We start from the raw sequence: 24,067 nt of genomic DNA on the forward strand, positions 1-24,067 counted from the left end.
TTTTCTACTGTATTATTGACTGTATGTTTGTTTTACTCCATGTGTAACTCTGTGTTGTTGTATGTGTCGAACTGCTTTGCTTTATCTTGGCCAGGTCGCAATTGTAAATGAGAACTTGTTCTCAACTTGCCTACCTGGTTAAATATAGGTGAAATAAAAATGTTTATTAAATGTAATAGTCTATAGGCTGTGACTTACTTAATTAAATATAATTTCAATGAAAAATGCCTTATTAGGCACCATCTACAGTGCCTTTTTTAATTATTATTTTTTGGCTAGAGTCTGTGGCTTCAGGCTCATGTATTGGTGCCTGGCGAGCAGGCCAGCAGTGGAGAATACCCTCTGAGAGCTTGCAGAGCCACTGGGGATGCTTAACACCCTTCAGGCCACTTTTTCCAGGCTGGGCAGGGATGCTTAGTTGTTTTTTGTTCATTTTTACTTACCTGTTGGTAGGCCAAAAGGAATAGTCAAAACAGAAAGCTCCTTGAAAGAGGTAATATATGCCAAAAACAATGATAGCCTATTGTATCGATTAGTGGTTCCCAATATTTTTCGGTTACTGTACCACCAACTGAATTTTGCTCTGTCCGGAGTACCCCTGAAGTACCTCCTCATGTGCATTTTACCAGTAGGCCTATGGTCTCATGAATCTTCTCAAGTACTCTGTGTGGATAGGCCTAGTACCCCTGGTTGGGAACCACTGGTATAGATAATATAATGAAAATTACCAAAACTTTTAAGAGATCAGATTTTTTGTTTATAAATACTTTGCTACAAGGACACACTTGCTAGCTACCCACCATCATGCTTTCGGGATACCTGTCTTTTCAGATTCTACAATAATTCTTTAATTGTGGACACTACATCACCACACTCTCTCTCTTGCTCTTACAGTACTCCTCCTCATCTTTGTAAGTCACCTTGATTTTTCTCCTGTGTGTTTTATCAGTTTCTTTAGGAAAATATTTAGCATACTAGATGACAGTACCTAAAGCAAGGGGCTATAGCAGCACACAAGTAGACTACAAATGCTGGGCCGGGCATGCCCTGAGTCGCTACTGGGCGAGAAGGCTTACATTCCTGCCTTTGGGAAACTCGCTCCAGACATTGGGCATGCTCCACTCCTCTCTTCAGCTTCGCTCACATAAGTTGCTATCAGCAGACAGCGTTCCGACTGAGTGTAGCCAGCCAACCTACTTTCCTCTGGTAAAATTCAAGATTAACTTTAAGCAAAACATTAGGAAATGTAGCTGGCTACATTCTTTCTATGATAAACATTAAAAATACACTACATGACCAAAAGTATGTGGAGACCTGCTCGTCAAACATCCCATTCCTAAATCATGGACATTAATACGTATTTGGTTCCTCCTTTGTTATAACAGCCTCCACTCTTCTGGGAAGCCTTTCCACTAGATGTTGGAACATTGCTGCGGGGACTTGCTTCCATTCAGCCACAAGAGCATTAGTAAGGTCGGGCACTGATGTTGGGAGATTAGGCCCCGAGCCACTTAGTGATCACTTTTGCCTTATGACAAGGTGCTCCATCATGCTGGAAAAGGCATTGTTCGTCACCAAACTGTTCCTGGATGGTTGGGAGAAGTTGCTCTCGGAGGATTTGTTGGTACTATTCTTTATTCATGGCTGGGTTCTTAGGCAAAATTGTGAGTGAGCCCACTCCCTTGGCTGAGAAGCAACCCCACACATGAATGGTCTCAGGATGCTTTACTGTTGGCATGACACAGGACTGATGGTAGCGCTCACCTTGTCTTCTCTGGACAAGCTTTTTTTCCGGATGCCCCAAACAATCAAAGGGGATTCATCAGAGAAAATGACTTCACGCCAGTCCTCAGCAGTCCAATCCCTGTACCTTTTGCAGAATATCAGTCTGTCCCTGATGTTTTTCTTGGAGACAAGTGGCTTCTTTGCTGTCCTTCTTGACACCAGGCCATCCTCCAAAAGTCTTCGCCTCACTGTGCGTGCAGATGCACTCACACCTGCCTGCTGCCATTCCTGAGCAAGCTCTGTGCTGGTGGTGCCCCGATCCCGCAGCTGAATCAACTTTAGGAGACGGTTCTGGCGCTTGCTGGACTTTCTTGGGCGCCCTGAAGCCTTCTTCACAACAATTGAACCGCTCTCCTTGAACTTCTTGATGATCCGATAAATGGTTGATTTAGGTGCAATCTTACTGGCAGCAATATCCTTGCCTGTGAAGCCCTTTTTGGGCAAAGCAATGACAGCATGTGTTTCCTTGCAGGTACCCATGGTTGACAGAGGAAGAACAATGATTCCAAGCACCGCCCTCCTTTTGAAGCTTCCAGTCTGTTATTCGAACTCAATCAGCATGACAGAGTGATCTCCAGCCTTGTCCTCCGTTAACACTTGCACACGTGTGTTTAACTTCTCTAGGTAGGGGCAGCAATTTCATGTGGGGTTTTCATTGGGAAACAATTTCTAAAGGGACCTGCTTGTGCAGTTCCTAACCGCTTCCACTGGATGTCAAAGAGTCTTGAGACATTGTTGCAGGTTGATTCCTTTGTGTAATGAAGAAGTACGGACATCTGAACGAGAGTCATCGAGGTGTCCTGTTTTGTTAGACGGCGGCAAGCCAGAAAGCTGCTAAGATGGTTTTAATGCTGTAATATGAACAAGATTTACATTTAACATTTCATTTAAGGTCATTTTAGCACGACGCTCTTTACCCAGAGCGACTTACAAATTGGTGCATTCAACTTATGCATATCCGTGGAACCCAGCACTTTACAATAGTGATCTAACTCTTTTAGGGGGAGGGGGGGGTTAGAAGGAATTACTTTATCCTATCCATAGGTAATTCGGTTAAAGAGGTGGGGTTTTCAAGGTGTCTGCCGGACAGGTGGTGGTGAGTTGAACTCACGCGCTGGACCTGTGTCGTCGTGAAGGGAATTTGTTTTTCCACTCATTGGGGTGCAGAGCAAAGCGAACAGTTTTGACTGGGCTGAGCGGTGAAATGTCTTCCTACAGAGGTAGGTGAGGCGAGCAGTGCCCGAGGTGGATGACCCGCAGTGCCCCTTGTTTGTGGTGTAGGGGCCTGCTCAGAAGCCTGACGGTCCCGGAGGTGCCGTTCCCGCTCCCAGCTGCCGTAGGCCAGCAACGCATCGGTCCTTGTTAGCGGGGATGCGAGCTTCAACTGCAAGCCAGTGGCAAGAGAGCGGAGGAGTCGGGGGTGGAAGCGTGACAGATCATGTGCAGGTGACAGATCATCGCTGTCTCAAATTTGATGGCCCCCTTTATTAAATGGTTAAAAAAATACCTAAAGTTGTATTCGCCAAAGTTAGTTTGACATTTTTCTTGGCCAAGGTTTTAGACAGGTAACCTTTTGAAGATCAATTTTGTACGTCTACGTTTGAGCACAGTTGGAAACTGGTTGTTTTTCCTGGATTCAAACGTCGGCCACTTATATCTGGAGCATTTTGGATTTAATCGCCGGAATTAATCGCACAAAAGGACGCATTTGCTTGTGGAATGTTTGGGATGGGACATATATTGAGCCACGTGCCAGACCGAACGACGACTGAGCTGCGTGCAAAGGGTACAGGCATAGCAATTGGCTCATGTTTTTATTCTGCGTTTTGTGTCGCGCTGCAGGGTTTGAAAATATGCTTATCTGCCTTTTGTTTACAATGGTGCGCTATCTCAGATAATAGCAAATCATTTGGCTTTCGCCTTGAAAAGCCTTTTCATCTGACATGGTTGGCTGGATTCACAACACGTGTATAGCTTACATTTGGTATCTTTCATGTGTGATTTATATGATAAGCTTGATTTTTATACGTACTCCTAATTTGCAATTTGGCGCCTGGTCTGCATTTTCTCAGTGACTTTTTGCCAAGTGAGACAGCTCGCGTCCGCGCCTAAACTCAGATTTTTGGATATCGACTCTAAACTTTGGAACGCTACGAACAAGATCCATACATGTATGTGTGTAAACATGAAGTCCTATGAGTGTCCATCTGATGAAGATCTATCAAAAGGTTAGTGATCCAATTTTATCTCTATTTCTGCTTTTTGTTACTCCCTCTCTTTGGCTGGAAAAAATGGCTGTCTTTTTCTGTGACTTGGCTCATACGGCTTTACCATTAATCGTTTTGGTGTGCTTTTGTCGTAAAACCTTTTTGAAATTGGACACTTTGGCTGGATTTCCAAAGTGTATCTTTAAAATGGTGGTTAAATACTTTGTCAAATGTTTGAGGAATTTAAATTATGGGATTTCTGTTGTTTTGAATTTGGCGCCCTGCAGTTTCACTGGCTGTTGACGAGGTGGGACGCTACCATCCCACATACCCTAGAGAAGTTAACGAGAGAATCACTGACATGATGTCAGCTGGCCCTTTTGTGGCAGGGCTGAAATGCAGTGGAATTGTATTTTTGGAAATCAGTTAATTTGCAATGCAAAGAGGGACTTTGCAATTAATTGCAATTCATCTGATCACTCTTCATAACATTCTGGAGTATATGCAAATTGCCATCAGAGGCAGCAGACTTTGTGAAAATTTATATTTGTGTCATTCTCAACTTTTGTCCACGACTGTAGAAAAGCGTAAACGTTAAAAAAAACTTGAATGAGTTGTCAACTTTTGACTGGTACTGTATACATATTGTTTTCTTTGCTTAATAGGTAGGGCTCAAAACAGGTGGGGCTCTGCCACTGGGTTGATGGGTAAAATATCCCTTTGAGCATGGTGCAGTTATTAATTACTCTTTGGATGGTGTATGAATACAACCAGCCACTACAAAGATACAGGCGCCCTTCCTTACTCGGTTGCCTGAGAGGAAGGAAACTGCTCAAGGACGGATCAACAGCATTGTAGTTACTCCACAATACTAACATAAATGACAGAATGAAAATAAGGAAGCCTGTACACAATAGAAATATTCCAAAACATGCATCATGTTTTGAAATAAGTCACTTAAGTTAGACTGCAAAAAATGTGGGGAAGAAATTAGCTTTTTGCCCAGACTACAAAGCGTTATGTTTGAGGCAAATCCAATACATCACTGAGTACCCCTCTTCATATTTACAAGCATGGTGGTGACTGCATCATGTTATGGGTATGCTTGTCATTGGCATGGATAAGGGAGTTTTTTTAGGATAAAAAGAAATGGAATGGGCAAAATCAGAACAGTGGGTTAACTGCCTTGCTCAGGGGCAGAACGACAGATTTTTACCTTGTCAGTTCGGGGATTCGATCGAGCAACCTTTTGGTTACTGGCCCAACGCTCTAACCATGAGTTGCTTACCATGACGATATTCAATCTTCCTGATTGGCCTAATGACAGTATTGACTTAAATCGGCTTGAAAATGTCTTTCTAGCAATGATCATCAACCAACTTCACAGAGCTTGAAGAATGTTTTGAAGAATAAAGAATAAATAATATTTTGTACAAGCCATGTGTGCAAAGCTCTTAGATACTTACTCAAAGATTCACAGCTGTAATCACTGCCAACGGGGATTCTAACATGTCTTGAATACATGTTGAATACTTATCTAATCTAGTTATATTAGTGATTTATAAAAAAAAAAAAAAAAAAAACATTTTTCTTCCACTTCGACATTGAGTAATTTTATGTAGATTGTTGACTAAAAATGACTATGAAGTCCCTTTTTTAATTATTCTCTTTGGCAGGAGAGAGGCCAGACTGTCACTCTGACAGCGAAAAGAGTCCTTCGGGGGAACCAGACCCAGAGACGCCCAAATCAGCAGGAAGATACCACTGCTCCCAGTGTGGAAAGAGTTTTACTCTGCTATGGAACCTGAAAATACATAAGAGAATACACTCCGGAGAGAAGCCATACCACTGCTCCCAATGTGGAATGACTTTTACCTGGTTAGGTAGTCTGAAAACGCACGAGAGGGCACACACAGGAGAAAAACCTTTCCAATGTTCCCACTGTGGAAAGAGTTTTACCCAGTTAGGGGACCTGAATAGGCACGAGAGGACGCATAGAGAAGAGAAGCCATACCAATGCTCCCAGTGTGGAAAAGGTTTTAGGTGGTTAGTGAGCCTGAAAACACATGAGAGAATACATACAGGAGAAAAGCCTTACCACTGTTCCCACTGTGAAAAGAGTTTTAGGGGGTCAGTGAGCCTGAAACAGCATGAGAGAGTACACACAGGAGAGAAACCTTACCACTGTTCCCACTGTGAAAAGAGTTTTAGGTGGTTAGGGACCTTGAAATTGCATGAGAGGACCCACACAGGAGAAAAGCCATACCAATGCTCCCTGTGTGGAAAGAGTTTTACCAAGTTATGGGGCCTGAGTAGGCATAAGAGGACACATACAGGGGGGGATAGCACCTACCACTGCTCCTTGTGTGGAAAGAGATTTACCCAGTTAGTGGCCTTGAAAGAGCATGAAATAATACATACAAATACACAGGAGGAGAAGACATACCACTGTTCTCAATGTGGAAAGACATTTTCCCAGTCAGAGGACCTGAAATCACATGAGAGAATAGAGAGGTTGTGTTCTGACTTATGTTTTTGACTGTGGTATTTTTTCTATGCCACATGAAGTAGTCATTACTTGGGTTGTTGTTTTTTCCATCTTGAGATCTGATTAAATATTTTAATGTGTATTTTGTTTTGATTGATTGGATACAAGTATAAACCCTCCAATGCTGTTCATTATGTTATTTGGATATTGCAAAATGTGAATTATTATAGAAGTAAGTAGCCTTGCACGAGCCTAGGCTTCTCTGAGCACAACGGCTCAGCCTTTCTCCTATTTCTGTAGTGTGAGGCACCTTGATGCAGTCTATTAAATATTATATAGATTAATGGAATTTTGCATTTCTTGATTCTAACCTCTTGAATTTGAAATATGATTTGGATATTGCTAAATTAATTTGAGTGTATTTGATTGGAAGCACTATTACTGTTGCGGCCAAATATGTTGGCACCCTTGCGCTTTTCTTGAATAATTCCCTATTTCTTCTAAAGTAAGTTGAAATTGAAAATCTTTTGGTCTCCACATCTTTTGTGATTTTCAACATTGCGGACCCAATTTTATTTGTGTAAACATACATTTACAATTTTAATTCAGAAAATAAAGACATAGCATGGACAAAGTTCTTGGCAGCCGGGAGCTAGTACTTGGTTGCACTATATATATATTTGACAGCAACTGTGTATGATTTGGATACTGTGTATGAACTGTGTATGAAATGTAAATGATTAAATCGTTGAATTGAGGGTGCATTTCTTGATTCTAACCTTGTAACCTCTTGAATTTAGTTGTTTCATTGAGTTAATTTGTCTACCGGTCATCAAGCTAAAGGAATATAAAAATATGTTACATTCTGATAACATTGATAAGTTGTTGACATGAAAAACATTCACTACCTCATGAATGTTCCCATCAGTATCATTCCACCATGTCAGAGTACACAGATGCTGATTGTAAAAATCATTTGATTAATGCAACACATTTTTGTGTCAATAAAATGTGGAAGGCCTGCACCATAAGTGGACGTTCATTATAAACTGTAGATTACGACATATATATATTGTTACATGTAGAAGCATTATAGATTTACAGGCTTATTTTTAATCTGTTTGACTGAATAAGAAATTGCCTTTAAATGGTGGATGTGTAGTGTATGTTTTTAAATTCTTACTCATTAAGTCTGAATAATCAATCAACACATGCTGATCTTTGTATGTCTCTATTATATTTATAAAAATAAAAATAAATTATTTTATATTTCATAAAAATGTATATTCAACACGCTTGCCTTCAACAACTTTCACTCTGATTCATTCAGCCACCTTGGTAACTTGCTAGCCAACATAGCTGAAACATTGGAGCTCTTTAAATGCTTTCTGTGTATATTAGTCCCTGTGTTTTAAACACACTTCTGTCCTATAGCTAATCTCAGCAAAAAAATAAATGTCCTCTCATTGTCACCTTCGTTTATTTTCAGCAAACTTAACATGTGTAAATATTTGTATGAACATAAGATTCAACAACTGAGACATAAACTGAACAAGTTCCACAGACGTGACTAATAGAAATGGAATAATGTGTTCCTGAACAAAGGGGGGGTCAAAATCAAACGTAACAGTCAGTATGGCCTGTCGGGTTCACCTTTGGGTCATGATAGGAGCTGTACCAAATGTTTGATGTATTATAATAATTGATTATGATTATGTCGTATTAATAGAAGGGGAGGGGTTATTACCCCTCCCTCCTTACATGTATAGGGTCCTAGGCTACAGATTAACAATATATATATTCATTATGAAGGTTTAATATTGTTCCACAGTTTTTTTCTAGTCTCTGCCTCCTATAAAGAAACGGTCTCAGAAATGTGTGACTGTGAGATATCTCTTACACTCCACTGCAGAGTTCTAAGAGACTAGTCAGACATTCCACTATAAATCAACTTGGGGAGTGGACATTTACTGCTGAGCTTTTAGATAACACTGAAACTCTTGTTTATATAGCTGTGTAGGCATGGGTTTGGTCTCATGAGTAGAAGGTAATGACGTAGGCAGTGACATCACTAAGATATATGACTGTCGGCATAATAACACAACTCGGACCCTTTTCTATTTTGCAGAACTTACTCGGAAACATGCGTGCCATGTTCCTGTTGTCAACCTCTGTCTGCAATTGCATGAATAAATGAATGATTGATTTACTTAAAGATATTGTCTGAATGCTAATTTTACCAATGAGCCAATGATTGACAAGGAACAAGGAACGAACCCCAACAGGCCACCAGCTGTGTTAAGTACTGCAGTGCATCTCCTCCTCATGGACTGCACCAGATTTGCCAGTTCTTGCTGTGGGATGTTACCCCCCTCTTCCACCAAGGCACCTGCAAGTTCCAGGACATTTCTGGGGGGAATGGCTCTAGCCACTCCAACAGGTCCCAGACATGCTCCATGGGATTGAGATCCGGGCTCTTCACTGGCCATGGCAGAACATTGACATTCCTGTCTTGCAGGAAATCATGCACAGAACGAGCAGTATGGCTGGTGGCATTGTCATGCTGGAGGGTCATGTCAGGATGAGCCTGCAGGAAGTGTACCACATGAGGGAGGAGGATGTCTTCCCTGTAACGCACAGCGTTAAGATTGCCTGCAATGACAACAAGCTCAGTTCAATGATGCTGTGACACACCGCCCAAGACCATGACGGACCCTCTACCTCCAAATCGATCCCGCTCCAGAGTACAGGCCTCGGTGTAACGCTCATTCCTTAGACGATGAACGCGAATCCAACCATCACCCCTGGTGAGACAAAACCGCGACTCAACAGTGAAGAGCACTTTTTTCCAGTCCTGTCTGGTCCAGCGACGGTGGGTTTGTGCCCATAGGCGACGTTGTTGCCGGTGATGTCTGGTGAGGACCTGCCTTACAACAGGCCTACAATCCCTTAGTCCAGCCTCTCTCAGCCTATTGCGGACAGTCTGAGCACTGATGGAGGGACTGTGCATTCCTGGTGTAACTCGGGCAGTTACCTATACCTGTCCCGCAAGTGTGATGTTCGGATGTACCGATCCTGTGCAGGTGTTGTTACACGTGGTTTGCCACTGCTAGGACGATCAGCTGTCCGTCCTGTCTCCCTGTAGCGCTGTCTTAGGCGTCTCACAGTACGGACATTGCAATTTATTGCCCTGGCCACATCTGCAGTCCTCATGTCTCCTTACAGCATGCCTAAGGCACATTCACGCAGATGACCAGGGACCCTGGGCATCTTTCTTTTGGTGTTTTTCAAAGTCAGTAGTGTAGGGGTTAGGGTCCCCAAGACCGTTCCCATTATTGATTAAGGGGACCTTAATATTCATATGTTTTGCTGCAGGCCTTATAATAGATACTGTTGCAATGTGTCTGAACTCTGCCACAATACTTTGCACAAGCTGTCTATATTAGTATTTGCGGTTAAGCCCCAGCTGTTGCAAGAGGGTGCTTACAGGCTAGGTCTGAGTCGGACCGAAACTAGATAAAAATAAGTAACCAATGTCTGGTTTTGACATTTTGATCTTGTGTGACAGTGGATAATGCTAATCAATGCAGAGAAGCTACTGTACTAGGTTATAAGGTAGCTTATAAGGTAACTTCAGCTTATTGCTGCACACATATATTGACGTAGGTGATCATACCACCAGGGAGTGTATATAATCAGCCCTTTGGTTAGTTGCAGAACTTACTCTGAAACATACATGCTGTGTTTCAAATCAAATGTGATTTGTCACATACACATGGTTAACAGATGTTAATGCGAGTGTAGCGAAATGCTTGTGCTTCTTGTTCTGACCATGCAGTAATATCTAACAAGTAATCTAACAATTTCACAACAACTACCTTATACACACAAGTGTAAAGGAATGAATAAGAATATGTACATAAAAATATATGGATGGGCGAACGGCATAGGCAAGATGCAGTAGATGGTATAGAGTACAGTATATACATATGAGATGAGTAATGTAGGGTATGTAAACATTATATAAAGTGGCATTGTTTAAGGTGGCTAGTGATACATTTATTACATCCAATTTTTTATTTATTAAAGTGGTTAGAGTTTTGAGTCAGTATGTTGGCAGCAGCCACTCAATGTTAGTGATGGCTGTTTAACAGTCTGATGGCCTTGAGATAGAAGCTGTTTTTCAGTCTCTCGGTCCCAGCTTTGATGCACCTGTACTGACCTGGCCTTCTGGATGATAACGGGGTGAACAGGCAGTGGCTCGGGTGGTTGTTGTCCTTGATGATCTTTTTGGCCTTMCTGTGACATCGGGTGGTGTAGGTGTCCTGGAGGGCAGGTAGTTTGCCCCCGGTGATGCGTTATGCAGACCTCACTACCCTCTGGAGAKCCTTACGGTTGTGGGCGGAGTAGTTGCCGTACCAGGTGGTGATACATCCCGGCTGCGCCTTCTTCACCACGCTGTCTGTGTGGGTGGACCATTTCAGTTTGTCCGTGATGTGTACGCCGAGGAACTTAAAACTTTCCACCTTCTCCACTACTGTCCCGTCGATGTGGATAGGGGGCTGCCCCCTCTGCTGTTTCCTGAAGTCCACGATCATCTCCTTTGTATTGTTGACAATGAGTGTGAGGTTATTTCCCTGACACCACACTCCGAGGGCCCTCACCTCCTCCCAGTAGGCCGTCTCATCGTTGTTGGTAATCAAGCCTACCACTGTAGTGTCGTATGCAAACTTGATGATTGAGTTGGAGGCGTGCATGGCAACGCAGTCATGGGTGAACAGGGAGTACAGGAGAGAGCTGAGAATGCACCCTTGTGGGGCCCAAGTGTTGAGGATCAGCGGGGTGGAGATGTTGTTTACTACCCTCACCACCTGGGGGCGGTCCGTCAGGAAGTCCAGGACCCAGTTGCACAGGGCGGGGTCTCGAGCTTAATGACGAGTTTGGAGGGTACTATGGTGTTAAATGTTGAGCTGTAGTCGATGAACAGCATTCTTACATAGGTATTCCTCGTGTGCAGATGGGTTAGGGCAGTGTGATTGCGTCATCTGTGGACCTATTGGGGCGGTAAGCAAATTGGAGTGGGTCTAGGGTGTCAGGTAGGGTGGAGGTGATATGGTCCTTGACCAGTCTCTCAAAGCACTTCATGATGACAGAAGTGAGTGCTACGGGACGATAGTTATTTAGCTCAGTTACCTTAGCTTTCTTGGGAACAGGAACAATGGTGGTCCTCTTGAAGCATGTGGGAACAGCAGACTGGGATAAGGATTGATTGAATATGTCCGTAAACACACCCGCCAGCTGGTCTGCGCATGCTCYGAGGACGCGGCTAGGGATGCCGTCTGGGCCGGCAGCCTGCCGAGGGTTAACACGTTTAAATGTTTTACTCACGTTGGCTGCAGTGAAGAAGAGCCCGCAGGTTTTGATAGCGGACCGTGTTGTTGGGACTGTATTGTCCTCTAAGCGAGCAAAGAAGTTGTTTAGTTTGTCTGGGAGCAAGACATCGGGGTCTGCGACGAGGCTGGTCTTCTTTTTGTAGTCCGTGATTGACTGTAGACCCTGCCACATACCTCTCGTGTCTGAGCCGTTGAATTGCGACTCTACTTTGTCTCTATACTGACGCTTAGCTTGTTTGATTGCCTTGCAGAGGGAATAGCTACACTGTTTGTATTTGGTCATGTTTCCGGTCGCCTTGCCCTAATTAAAAGCAGTGGTTTGCGATTTTAGTTTTGCGCGAATGCTGCCATCAATCCATGGTTTCTGGTTGGGGAAGGTTTTAATAGTCGCCATGGGTACAACATCACCGATGCACTTGCTAATAAACTCACTCACCGAATCAGCGTATACATCAATGTTGTTGTTCGACGCTATCCGGAACATATCCCAGTACACGTGATCGAAGAAATCTTGAAGCTTGGAATCGGGTTTCTTGGACCCGCGTTGAACAGACCTGAGCACGGGCGTTTCCTGTTTTAGTTTCTGTCTATAGGCTGGGAGAAACAAAATGGAGTCGTGGTCAGATTTGCCGAAAGGAGGGCGAGGGAGGGCTTTGTATGCATCGCGGAAGTTAGAGTAACAATGATTCAGAATTTTGCCAGCCTGGGTCGCACATTCGATATGCTGATAAAATTTAGGGAGCCTTGTTTTCAGATTAGCCTTGTTAAAATCCCCAGCTACAATAAATGCAGCCTCAGGATATGTGGTTTCCAGTTTATATAGAGTCCAATGAAGTTCTTTCAGGGCCGTCGAGGTGTCTGCTTGGGGGGGATATACACGACTGTGATTATAATCGAAGAGAATTCTCTTGGTAGATAATGCGGTCGGCCTTTGATTGTAAGGAATTCTAGGTCAGGTGAACAAAAGGACTTGAGTTCCTGTATGTTGTTATGATCACACCACGACTCGTTAATCATAAGGCATACACCCCCGCCCTTCTTCTTACCAGAGAGATGTTTGTTTCTGTCGGCGCGATGCATGAAGAAACCATGTGGCTGTACCGACTCTGATAACGTATCCCGAGTGAGCCATGTTTCCATGAAACAGAGAATGTTACAATCTCTGATGTTTCTCTGGAAGGCAACCCTTGCTCGGATTTCGTCTACCTTGTTGTCAAGAGACTGGACATTGGCGAGTAGTATACTCGGGAGAGGTTGGCGATGTGCCCGTCTACGGAGCCTGACCTGAAGACCGCTCCGTCTGCCGTTGTTTTTGGTCGCCTGCTGGGATCCGATCCATTGTCCTGGGTGGTGGACCTAACAGAGGATCTGCTTCGGGAAAGTCGTATTCCTGGTCATAATGTTGGTAAGTTGACGTTGCTCTTATATCCAATAGTTTCTCCCGGCTGTATGTAATAAGACTTAAGATTTCCTGGGGTAACAGTGTAAGAAATAATACATAAAAAAACGAAATACTGCATAGTTTCCTAAACGCGAAGCGAGGCGGCCATCTCTGTCGGCGCCGAAAGCATTAAGTACCAATATAGTATTAAGTACTGATATTGGTACTTAATGCGGGTTAAATCAAGTATATGTTATTTTCCAAATCATTTAAAAATGTGTATCTGATTGATTTAATCATACACTCTAAACATTAGGGGTTCAAAAAGGGTTCTTCTAAGATCCTCAGTTCTTTGAAGAACCTTAGGGTGCTTGGCACTGAAGATGGACCCAAAAAGGTTATTCCAAGAACCCCATAGGAGGTGGGGTTCATCTAAGAACCTCCTTAGTTGGTGGGGGTCCTTGCAGGACCCTAACTGCCCAACTGAAACATTTGGATTTGAATTTAAAACGACAGCAGGTAAAAATGTCCTCAATTTAAGGCATGGTTTGTCCCTTGTATGATCTACATTAATATTGTTTTATGATGATACCATCTATCTTTTCATATTTGTGCAAATCTTTATAAAACAGAAAATGGACACAATTCAATGGATATCAATCAACAAAGAGGTAAGAATATGTACTGAATGCAATGAGAATATGTTGATACGGAGAACATCAACATATTAACATCAACACGCCAGAGGATATACCCATTGGACTTGGGGCTCTGCTGGGAGTTTACCTCATATTTAGAATTTTTTATTCTGCTTTGCCACTATAATCATAAAACACTGAGAACTAAAATATTGTATTATTGTTGTTATTGTTATGGGTAGTATTATCCATTTTAATAATAATAATAACAGGGGAGTTAAAAAATGTACCCCAAAAGGTTCTTCAAAAGGTTATTTGAGGATCCATTAAAAGTGGTTCCCCCAAAGTTTCAATTTGAAGAACCCCTAAAGGATACTCCAGGAACCTTTTCTTTTAGTGTACTTCCTGATACAGAATGCAGTGATGTGTACTGAACCTGTCGTCTGTAATAATAACGCTATGATAAACTGTGTCCAATGGCTGGTGCACGATATCTAAGGATGTCTTGAGGTTTTGCCTGAGGTAGTGCGGTCTACAGCTTATCATGAGATACTCTATCTACCTAGAGAGTTTTAATCTGTATTTTTCGTAGCTGTCTATTTACCACCACAGACCGATGCTGGCACTAAGACCGCACTCAATGAGCTTTATTCCGACATAAGCAAACAGGAAAATGCTCATCCAGAAGCAGCACTCCTAGTGGCCGGGGACTTAAATCTGTTTTCAGATTGACCAAATTTCTATCATGTTAAATATACAACCAGTGGGGGAAAATTAAGCAGATGCTCCGGGATTCTTCCTATGGCATTGAGGAGTACACCACATCAGTCATCGGCTTCATCAATAAGTGCATCGATGACGTTGTCCCTACAGTGACTGTACATACATACCCCGACCAGAAGCCATGGATTACAGGCAACATTCGCACTGAGCTAAAGGCTAGAGCTGCCACTTTCAAGGAGCGGGACTCTAACCCAGAAGCTTATAGGAAATCCTGCTATGCCCTCTGACGAACCATCAAACAGGCAAAGCGTCAATACAGGACTAAGATTGAATCGTACTACACTGGCTCCGACACTCGCCGGATATGGCAGGGTTTGCAAACCATTACAGACTACAAAGGGAAGCACAGCCGAGAGCTGCCCAGTGACACAAGCCTACCAGATGAGCTACACTACTTCTATGCTTGCTTTGAGGAAAATACTGAAACATGCATGAGAGCACCAGCTGTTCCGGATGACTGTGTGATCACACTCTCCGCAGCCGATGTGAGTAATACCTTTAAACAGGTCAACATTCACAAGGCCACAGGACCAGACGGATTACCAGGACGTGTACTGCGAGCATGCACTGACCAACTTGCAAGTGTCTTCACTGACATTTTCAACCTCTCCCCGTCCGAGTCTGTAATACCAACATGTTTCAAGCAGACCACCAAAGTCCCTGTGCCCATGAAAAATAAGGTAACCTGCCTAAATGACTACCGACACATAGCAATGCTTTGAAAGGCTGATCATGGCTCACATCAACACCATTATCCCAGAAACCCTAGACCCACTCCAATTTGCATAACGCACCAATAGATCCACAAATGATGCAATCTCTATTGCACTCCACACTGCCCTTTCCCACCTGGACAAAAGGAACACCTATGTCAGAATACTATTAATTGACTACAGCTCAGCGTTCAACACCATAGTGCCCTCAAAGCTCATCAATAAGCTAAGGACCCTGGGACTAAACACCTCCCTCTGCAACTGGATCCTGGACAACCTGACGGGCTGCCCCCAGGTGGTAAGGGAAGGTAACAACACATCCACCACGCTGATCCTCAACACAGAGGCCCCTCAGGGGTGCATGCTCAGTCCCCTCCTGTACTCCCTGTTCACTCATGACTGCACAGCTAGGCACGACTCCAACACCATCATTATGTTTGCCGATGACACAACATTGGTAGGCCTGATCACAGACACTGACGAGACAGCCTATAGGGAGGAGGTCAGAGACCTGGCCGTGTGGTGCCAGGATAACAACCTCTCCCTGAACGTGATCAAGACAAAGGAGTTGATTGTGGATTACAGGAAATGGAGGACCGAGCACACCCCCATTCTCCTCGATGGGGCTGTAGTGGAGCAGGTTGAGAGCTTCAAGTTCCTTGGTGTCCACATCACCAACAAACTAACATGGTCCAATCACACCAAGACAGTCGTGAAGAGCGCACGACAAAACCTATTCCCCCTCAGGAAACTGAACAGATTTGTCATGCATACTCAGATCCTCAAAAGGTCCTACAGCTGCACCATCGAGAGCATCCTGACTGGTTGCATCACTGCCTGATAAGGCAACTGCTCGGCCTCCGACCACAAGGCACTACAGAGGGTAGAGAGTACAGCCCAGTACATCCCTAACCCAAGCTTCCTGCCATCCAGGACCTCTATACCAGGCGGTGTCTGAGGAAGGCCCTAAAAATTGTCAAAGACCCCAGCCACCCTAGTCATAGACTGTTCTCTCTGCTACTGCACGGTTAAGCAGTACCGGAGCGCCAAGTCTAGGTCCAAGAGGCTTCTAAACAGCTTCTACCCAAGCCATAAGACTCCTGAACATCTAATGAAATGGCTACCCAAACCATTTGCATTGCTACCCCTTTTACACCGCTGCTACTCTGTTATTATCTATGCATAGTCACTTTAATTACTCTACCTACATGTACATGTTACCTCAATTACATCGACTAACCTGTGCCCCCGCACATTGACTCTGTACAGGTACCCCCTGTATATAGTCTTGCTATTGTTATTTTACTGCTGCTCTTTAACTACTTGTTACTTTTATTTCTGATTCTTATTCATATTTTTTAAACTGCATTGTTGGTTAGGGGCTTGTAAGTAAATATTTCACGGTAAGGTCTACACCTGTTGTATTCGGCGCATGTGACTAATAAAATGTGATTTGATGATTTGATTTAATCAATCAACACATGCTTCTCTTTGTTTGTCTCAAGTATTATAATTTCTCTTTTGCACATCCCAACTCCCTTTAAGACACCCTTGRKGGSGGGGGGGGGGGGKGGGGGGGGSTCGAGTTAGATGTTTGCTCGGAGCGCGTTTGTTTGAAATTGAAAAACGTGGCGGTAGCTTCTGATAAAGAAGAACATCAAGACGAAGCAGCTGTTTTATAAGTGGGATGCACTGTTGAGCGCTACATCCCGAGGGGTTCGTTCTGATTGTACAGAGATTGTGACAGCCGGTTAAATGGGGTCCCCTGAGAAAGGAAGAACAAGATGTGTCTGGAGAAGTGCAGTATTATCAAAAGGAGATGTATACTTGGAATACGGAGGAGGAATGGAGGGAAAAAGGAAGAGGCAGAGGAAGACGGTGAGCTTGAGTTGGTTAAAAATGGCAGGAAAGTGAATGGTGAAACAGAAGAGTCATTGTTCTTTTGAGTTTTGATGTGTCTTTTCCCGACAAAGTGATGTTAGGATATATAAGTTATCCTGTACGAGCTTTTGTGCCGAATACATTACTTCATTACTTTGTCAAGCTTATGGGCATGTGGCAGCAGTGTGTAGGAGGGAGGTTCCTAGGTGTGAGAAGTGTGCAGAATGGTATGAGACAAAGGAATGTGTAGCATTGGGGAAAGTAGTGGTATGTGTTTATTCGCGGGGTGCCCATGGGGCTAGGGATCAGAAATGTCCTATGTGGAATTTTTAGGATCCTCTCTGAAGTTCTGGAGACTTCAATTGACCCAGACCCGCTTCTGATAATCCTGGGAGTGTCTGATTCCCTAAACGGATTAACCAACCCTCAAAAACAACTCATCTCTTACAGTCTCATTTCGGCAAAAAAACTAATCTTGTTGTTTTGGAAAAAGAGGGAAGCGCCCACTACCAAATTATGGCTCAGCGAATTGGCAAACACTGTACACTTAGAAATAATTAGATATATTCTGAACAATAAATGATCAACATTTGATCAAATCTGGCAGCCTTTCCTCTCTTACTTGGACCATTCGGCGCTGTGAATTTGTACTTTTTAACGCACTCTCAATTGTAATATTTTAATCCACCTTTGGGCAGAATGTGCTGGCACCGCCACCCGAGCAGTCGGGAGGGGAATAAGGGGAAGGGATAAAGGGGGAGGGATAAAGGGGGGGAATAAGTGGGGGGTGACACCTACCCTCTTTCTTTCTACCTGTCCTTCTGTATGTCTTGTTTTGTAATATTTATTTTGTACCCAGAACTCTGGGTCTTGTTGTTTCTGTCTGCTCTTTTATGTTCAGATAAGAATTGTATACCTGTCTTTTATACCTATACACCATTCTTGTGTGTGTTCAATAAAATATATTTGAACAGAGAAATGTCCTATGCGAGAGAGGCAGGTTGAGGTTTCCAGGGTTAGAATAGTGCAGAAATTGTCATGTCCTGAGGCAGTGAAGAAAGTAGAGGAAGATGGGTCAAGGGGGAGGGATCCTGAGAGGAGTGGTGTGAGTAGTTGATCTGTACCATCTGTACAGAGGGATAAACCAACAAGTGATATATGCTTCAGTAAGATTGGATTTCTTGCATTTATAGCAATGGTTATCAACTGTACTGCAGTCACGGAAAATTGAGGTTGTGGTGGAAGCTGCATTGAGGTATTTGGGTGTGCGAGACTTGACATCAGAAGAGTTACAGGGTGTGTTAAGTGGTGGTGTCACATCCTTTCATTTCAGGTTGTTGGCATGAGGTAGGAATAAATATATTGAAATAGTGGAGTAGGGTGTTGTTATTATTTTTTGTGAGTGTAGTGTTAGATGGTACAAGCAATGTATAAGGGTTGTACTCCTGTAGGTGGCGTTAATGCAACATATATTGGAAACCAACAGCCGTTAAACCTCATCGAAGAAGAAGAGGTTCTTCAACAACAGTTAGTGAGCCACCACCGTAGCTTGCTAGTCAACATAGCCGAAAGATTCAGGCTCTTTAGACTTCGGTGTATATTAGCCACTGTGTTTTGAACACACTTCGGTCGTCAAGCTAGTTTACCATTTACATTTCATATTTACGTTAATAGTAGTTAGCTAGCTGGATAGCTAAAACAGCCTAGCACTAGGCTAGTCGATTTTAATAATGTGCTAACTAGCTAGCTAACATCCGACCATGAGCTCATTAAGCCCTGCTAAAGAAGAGGCAGTCTGCTGGACGGAGAAAGAGGGTCTTTGGCTGAACATTGTCGTAAAAGAGGAGGAGGAAGAGGAGGCTGTCACAGTAAAAAAAGAGGTAGAGGGTGAGGCTGTTGCAATGAAAGGTGAAGGAGCTCCAGTGAAGGAAGAGTTCAGAGTGAAAGAGGAGGACGTCGTCACTGTGAAAGAAGAGGGGGAAGAAAAAGTGGAGTGTGCCGTTTTTGGAGTGAAGGAGGAGATAACTGTAACATTGAAAGAAGAAGAGACTGGAGATCAGATTAATAACGGTGAGTAACGTTATTATCTTAATTAACAAGAGGGGCACAAATTGTCTTAACGTCAGACTGTTACCATGTATATTCAGTTTGAAAGAAGTCGACCTAAAAAAAGTATCTACAAGCCAGAATGTTGAATATAATGACAATAACACCAAATATGTCTAATTGTTCTATCTGTGTTAACACTTTACCGTTGTCTGTGCTGTTGGTGCATTTGACGGTGGGAAGTGGAGGTAAAATATCCACAGGAAAGTATTATTTACCTGACTTTTTGCGGAGTCGGTAGGTTCTGTCACGTGTATTTTCAATCCGTTGATGCATTGCATGTGATGCACAATATGTAAACAATAGCTGAATTGAACCTTGAATGTTGTTGACCAAAGCAAGTTCCCTCACAATCAGCTGGAAATGCTTGTGAAACTTGCCAGCTGATTGCGTGGGACGAAGTTAGCTCTGTGTCTGTGGTTAAACTCCGCCATTGTTTACATATTGTGCAAGTGTTTGTTGTGTGCGAATTGCGAATTGCACCAGTGTGTGTGTATATATATATATATATATATAAAAAACGGAAACACAACCTAAAAACACCAGCGTACTGAAACTCGGGTTAACACTTCCCTGTCTATATTTTGTCTAAGATTACATCAGACATAAGGAAAAAATCAGTGGAAAACAGGTACATTAATTTAAAAAATGAAGTTTATTCAACATTCTGACATGTAATGGGATGGTTCGGGAATGCTGAGTATCAATGACAGGAGCATACAAGTCTTCCACTCTTGGATTCTAAAAGAGGCTAGGTCACACTGTTGTTGAACCAATGCATGGTTTTAAAGGGGCATTTTTGATTATGCCGTTTTTTAATGTCAGAAGAAAGCTACACTGTAAAATGTGTATACCATTAAAGTCTGCAACCAACAAATGTTAACAATGGATTGTTTTGTGCGAAATTACAACTTAAATATCTCACCCTTAGGGGTAGCCCTTCAAAGCTCGCCATCATGTATACAGTTAATAACAGTAAGTACTGTAATTTTAACAGTAGCGTCCCGTCTTAGGTCATTCCATAGCGACAGCTTGTGAGATATCCATAATCGTTAGACAGTTTATCATCGTTTGCATCGCCAAGTAGTGCCCAAGAAAGTATTAAATCCACTCTTCCAATCTAATTCAAAGATGGATTCCCCCTTATGGATGTTACATGGATTCCAGATTTAGCGTTATGGATGTTACATGAAATGGACAAGGTTTTTGGGGGAGACTGAACATATTATCAGAAGTCTGTGAGTTTGTAAGTCTTAGGTCAAATCATGGATTGCCATTTTGAAGAAAAGGCTTGGCTGAACACAAAAACGATCATTTTGAAAATATTGTAATTTCTATTATTATTACTTTAGAGATACAACAACAAAACGTTGTTAACAATCGATCAAATACAACCTATAACATTGACTGAAATATTATAACAATCCATTGGAGCAAGATTTGATTTGGAGCACTTCATCATTTGTTTTTAAAATCTCCCCAAGTTTATTTTTAATTATGAAATGTTGTGAAGACTAGCCTCAGGTTATTGAGGGATCTAGTCCAGAAGAAAACTCATAGGAAGATACTTTTATCATGTGCGGGTTTCATTCAGGTCTCTGTTTAACTAAATACTCTGTCTTTGGCAGGAGAGAGACTAGACTCTCCCTCTGACAGCGAGAAGAGTCCTTCAGGTGAACCAGACCCAAAGACGTCCAAACCAGCAGGACGACACCACTGCTCCCAGTGTGGAAAGAGTTTTACCCAGTTAGGGAGCTTGAAAACGCATGAGAGAATACACACAGGAGAAAAGCCCTACCACTGCTCCCAGTGTGAAAAGAGTTTTAGGTGGTTAGGAAGTCTGAAAAAGCACGAGAAGACACACACACGAGAAAAGCCCTACCAATGCTCCTTGTGTGGTCAGAGTTTTACCCAGTTAGGGGCCCTCAATAAGCATGACAGGACACACACGGGAGGTGATAAGACCTACCACTGCTCCATGTGTGGAAAGGTATTTAACCGGTTAAGGCATCTGAATAAGCATGAAAGAATACATACACAGGAGGAGAAGACATACCACTGCTCTCATTGCGGAAAGACATTTTCCCAGTCAGAGGACCTTGAATCACATGAGAGAATAGAGAGGCTGTGTTCTGACTTATGTTTTTGACTGGGAATTTGTGTTTTTGTTCATGCTTCTGTCTAGCAACAGAGATGCATTGGCTGTTCAGATGTGTATGAGGAGACTCGGCATAGGAGAAAGGGTTACATATCGGTGCTTGTGTGAATATGTTGTCGTCTGCACAGCTGTTTGACCCTTTGGGATGAATAAACTTGGTTTAAGCTTTCATAGTGTCCGTTGAGTTCTTACTCTAATAATTAGAACCTAACAATATAGTGCCTTCAGAAATGATTCACACCCCTTGAATTTTTCCACATTTTATTGTGTTACAGCCTGAATTAGAAATTGATTGATTAAATTTCGATTTTGTGTTACTGGCATACACACAATACCCCATAATGTCAAAGCGGATTTATGTTTTTTGAATTTTTGAAATGATTTACAAATGAAAAGCTGAAATGTCTTGTCAATAAGTATTCAACGTCTTTGTTATGGCAAGACTAAATAAGTTCAGCTTTTCCATGGACTCGCTCTGTGTAAAGTAATGTTTAACATGATTTTTGAATGACTTCCTCATCTCTCTACCCCACACATACAATTATCTGTAAGGTCCCTGAGTCGAGCACTGAATTTCAAACACAGATTCAACCACAATGACCAGGGAGGTATCCCAATGCCTTGCAAAGAAGGGCACCTATTGGTAGATGGGTATAAAAAAAAAAAGACAGCAGACATTGAATATCCTTTTGAGCATGGTGAAGTTATTAATTACACTTTGGATGGTGTATCAATACACCCAGCCACGACAAAGATACATGCGTCCTTCCTAACTCAGTTGCCGGAGAGAAAGGAATCCGCTCAGGGATTGGGCCAATGGTGACTTTAAAACAGTTACAGAGTTTAATGGCTGTGATAGGAGAAAACTGAGGATAGATCAACAACGTTGTAGTTACTCCACAATACTAATCTAAATGACAGAGTGAAAGAGAAGAAGACAAATATTCCAAAACATGCATCCTGTTTGTATCAAGGCACTAAAATAACACTGTAACAAATGTTGCAAATCAATTTACTTTTTGTCCTGAATACAAAGTGTTATGTTTGGGGCAAGTCCAATAAAACACATTAGTGAGTACCATTCTCCATATTTTCAAGCATTGTAGTGGCTGCATCATGTTATGGGAATGCTAATTGTTAAAGACTGGGGAGTTTTGTGGATAAAAAATGTATGGAATGGAGCTAAGCACAGACAAAGTCCTACAGAAAAATTTGGTTCAGTCTGCTTTTCACCAGACACTGAGAGATGAATTCACCTTTCAGCAAGACAATAACCTAAAACACAGGGACAAACCTGGAGTTGCTTACCAATAATACAGTGGATGTTCTGGGTGGCTGAGTTACAGTGTTGAATCTGATTGAAAATCTATGGCAAGACCTGAAAATGGTTGTCTAGCAATGATCAACAACCAATTTGACAGAGCTTGAAGAATTGTGAAAAGAATAATGGGCAAATGGTGCACAATTCAGGTGTGGAACGCTCTTAAAAACGTACCCAGAAAGAAACAGCTGTAATCGCTGCCAAAGGTGCTTCTACGCAGTATTGGCTCAGGTGTGAATACTTATGTAAAGGAGATATTCTGTATTTTATTTAATACATTTGCAAAAAAATCGAAATATGTTTTCACTTTATCATTATGGGGTAGTGTGTGTAGATGGGTGATATTTTTTTTAAATTTCAACCATTTTGAATTCAGGCTGTAACACAACAAAATGTGAAATAAGTCAAGGGGTATGAATACTTTCTGAGGGCACTGTAGATTAATACAATTTTGCATTTCTTGATTCCAACGTTGAAATGTCTTGAATGTGATTTGGATATAGCTAAATTAATTTGATTGGACACACCTACTCATTCAAGAGTTTTTCTTTATTTGTACTATTTTCTACATTGTATCTCAAATTTGGACTCATCAGACCAAAGGACAGATTTCCACCAGTCTAATGTCCATTGCTTGTGTTTTTTGGCCAACGCATGTCTCTTCTTCTTATTGGTGTCCTTTACTAGTGGTTTCTTTGCAGCAATTCGACCACGAAGGCCTGATTTATGCAGTCTCCTCTGAACAGTTGATGTTGAGATCTGTCTGTTACTTGAACTCGGTGTAGCATTTATTTGGGCTGCATTTTCTGAGGCTGGTAACTCTAATGAACTTATTCTCTGCAGCAGAGGTAACTCTGGGTCTTCCTTTCCTGTGGTGGTCCACATGTGAGCCAGTTTCCTCATAGCGCTTGATGGTTTTTGCGACTGCACATGAAGAAACTTTCAAACTTCTTGAAATTTTCCGGATTAAATGACCTAAATGTTTGAAAGTAATTATGGACTGTTGTTTCTCTTTGCTTATTTGAGCTGTTCTTTCCATAATACGGACTTGGTCCTTTACCAAATAGAGATATCTTCTGTATACCAACCCTACCTTGTCACAACTGATTGTCTCAAACGGATTAAGAAGGGGAAAAAATCCAAAAATGATATTTTAACAAGGCACACCTGTTCATTGAAATGCATTCCAGGTGACTACCTCGTGAAGCTGGTT

The 24,067-nt window shown here is 42.4% G+C and overlaps 2 protein-coding genes across 5 annotated transcripts in view; both read left to right on the forward strand.

Moving 5' to 3' along the window:
• The window catches only part of LOC111960449 (zinc finger protein 180-like), a 33,583-nt gene extending 25,909 nt beyond the window's left edge, over positions 1 to 7,674 (forward strand). Inside the window, exon 2 of one of the 3 annotated variants that reach the window (XM_070437956.1) lies at positions 5,669 to 7,674. In XM_070437956.1, the coding sequence (XP_070294057.1) occupies positions 5,669 to 6,531 (863 nt within the window). In that variant the 3' untranslated portion in view covers positions 6,532 to 7,674. The remainder of the gene's footprint in view (positions 1 to 5,668) is intronic. The other 2 variants (XM_070437957.1, XM_023982451.3) reach the window with 2 other exon arrangements.
• Positions 1 to 21,702, forward strand: part of LOC111960453 (zinc finger protein 32) — a 30,016-nt gene extending 8,314 nt beyond the window's left edge. Inside the window, exons 2-3 of one of the 2 annotated variants that reach the window (XM_070437960.1) lie at positions 19,064 to 19,339; positions 21,004 to 21,702. In XM_070437960.1, coding sequence (XP_070294061.1) covers positions 19,171 to 19,339; positions 21,004 to 21,524 — 690 coding nt within the window. In that variant the 5' untranslated portion in view covers positions 19,064 to 19,170 and the 3' untranslated portion in view covers positions 21,525 to 21,702. Of the gene's footprint in view, positions 1 to 18,781; positions 19,340 to 21,003 lie in introns of those variants that run through there. The other variant, XM_023982455.1, reaches the window with a different exon arrangement.
• Positions 21,703 to 24,067: the final 2,365 nt, after the last annotated feature.

The sequence above is a fragment of the Salvelinus sp. IW2-2015 genome, linkage group LG37 (genome assembly GCF_002910315.2).
Source record: "Salvelinus sp. IW2-2015 linkage group LG37, ASM291031v2, whole genome shotgun sequence".
NCBI classification, from domain to species: domain Eukaryota; kingdom Metazoa; phylum Chordata; class Actinopteri; order Salmoniformes; family Salmonidae; genus Salvelinus; species Salvelinus sp. IW2-2015.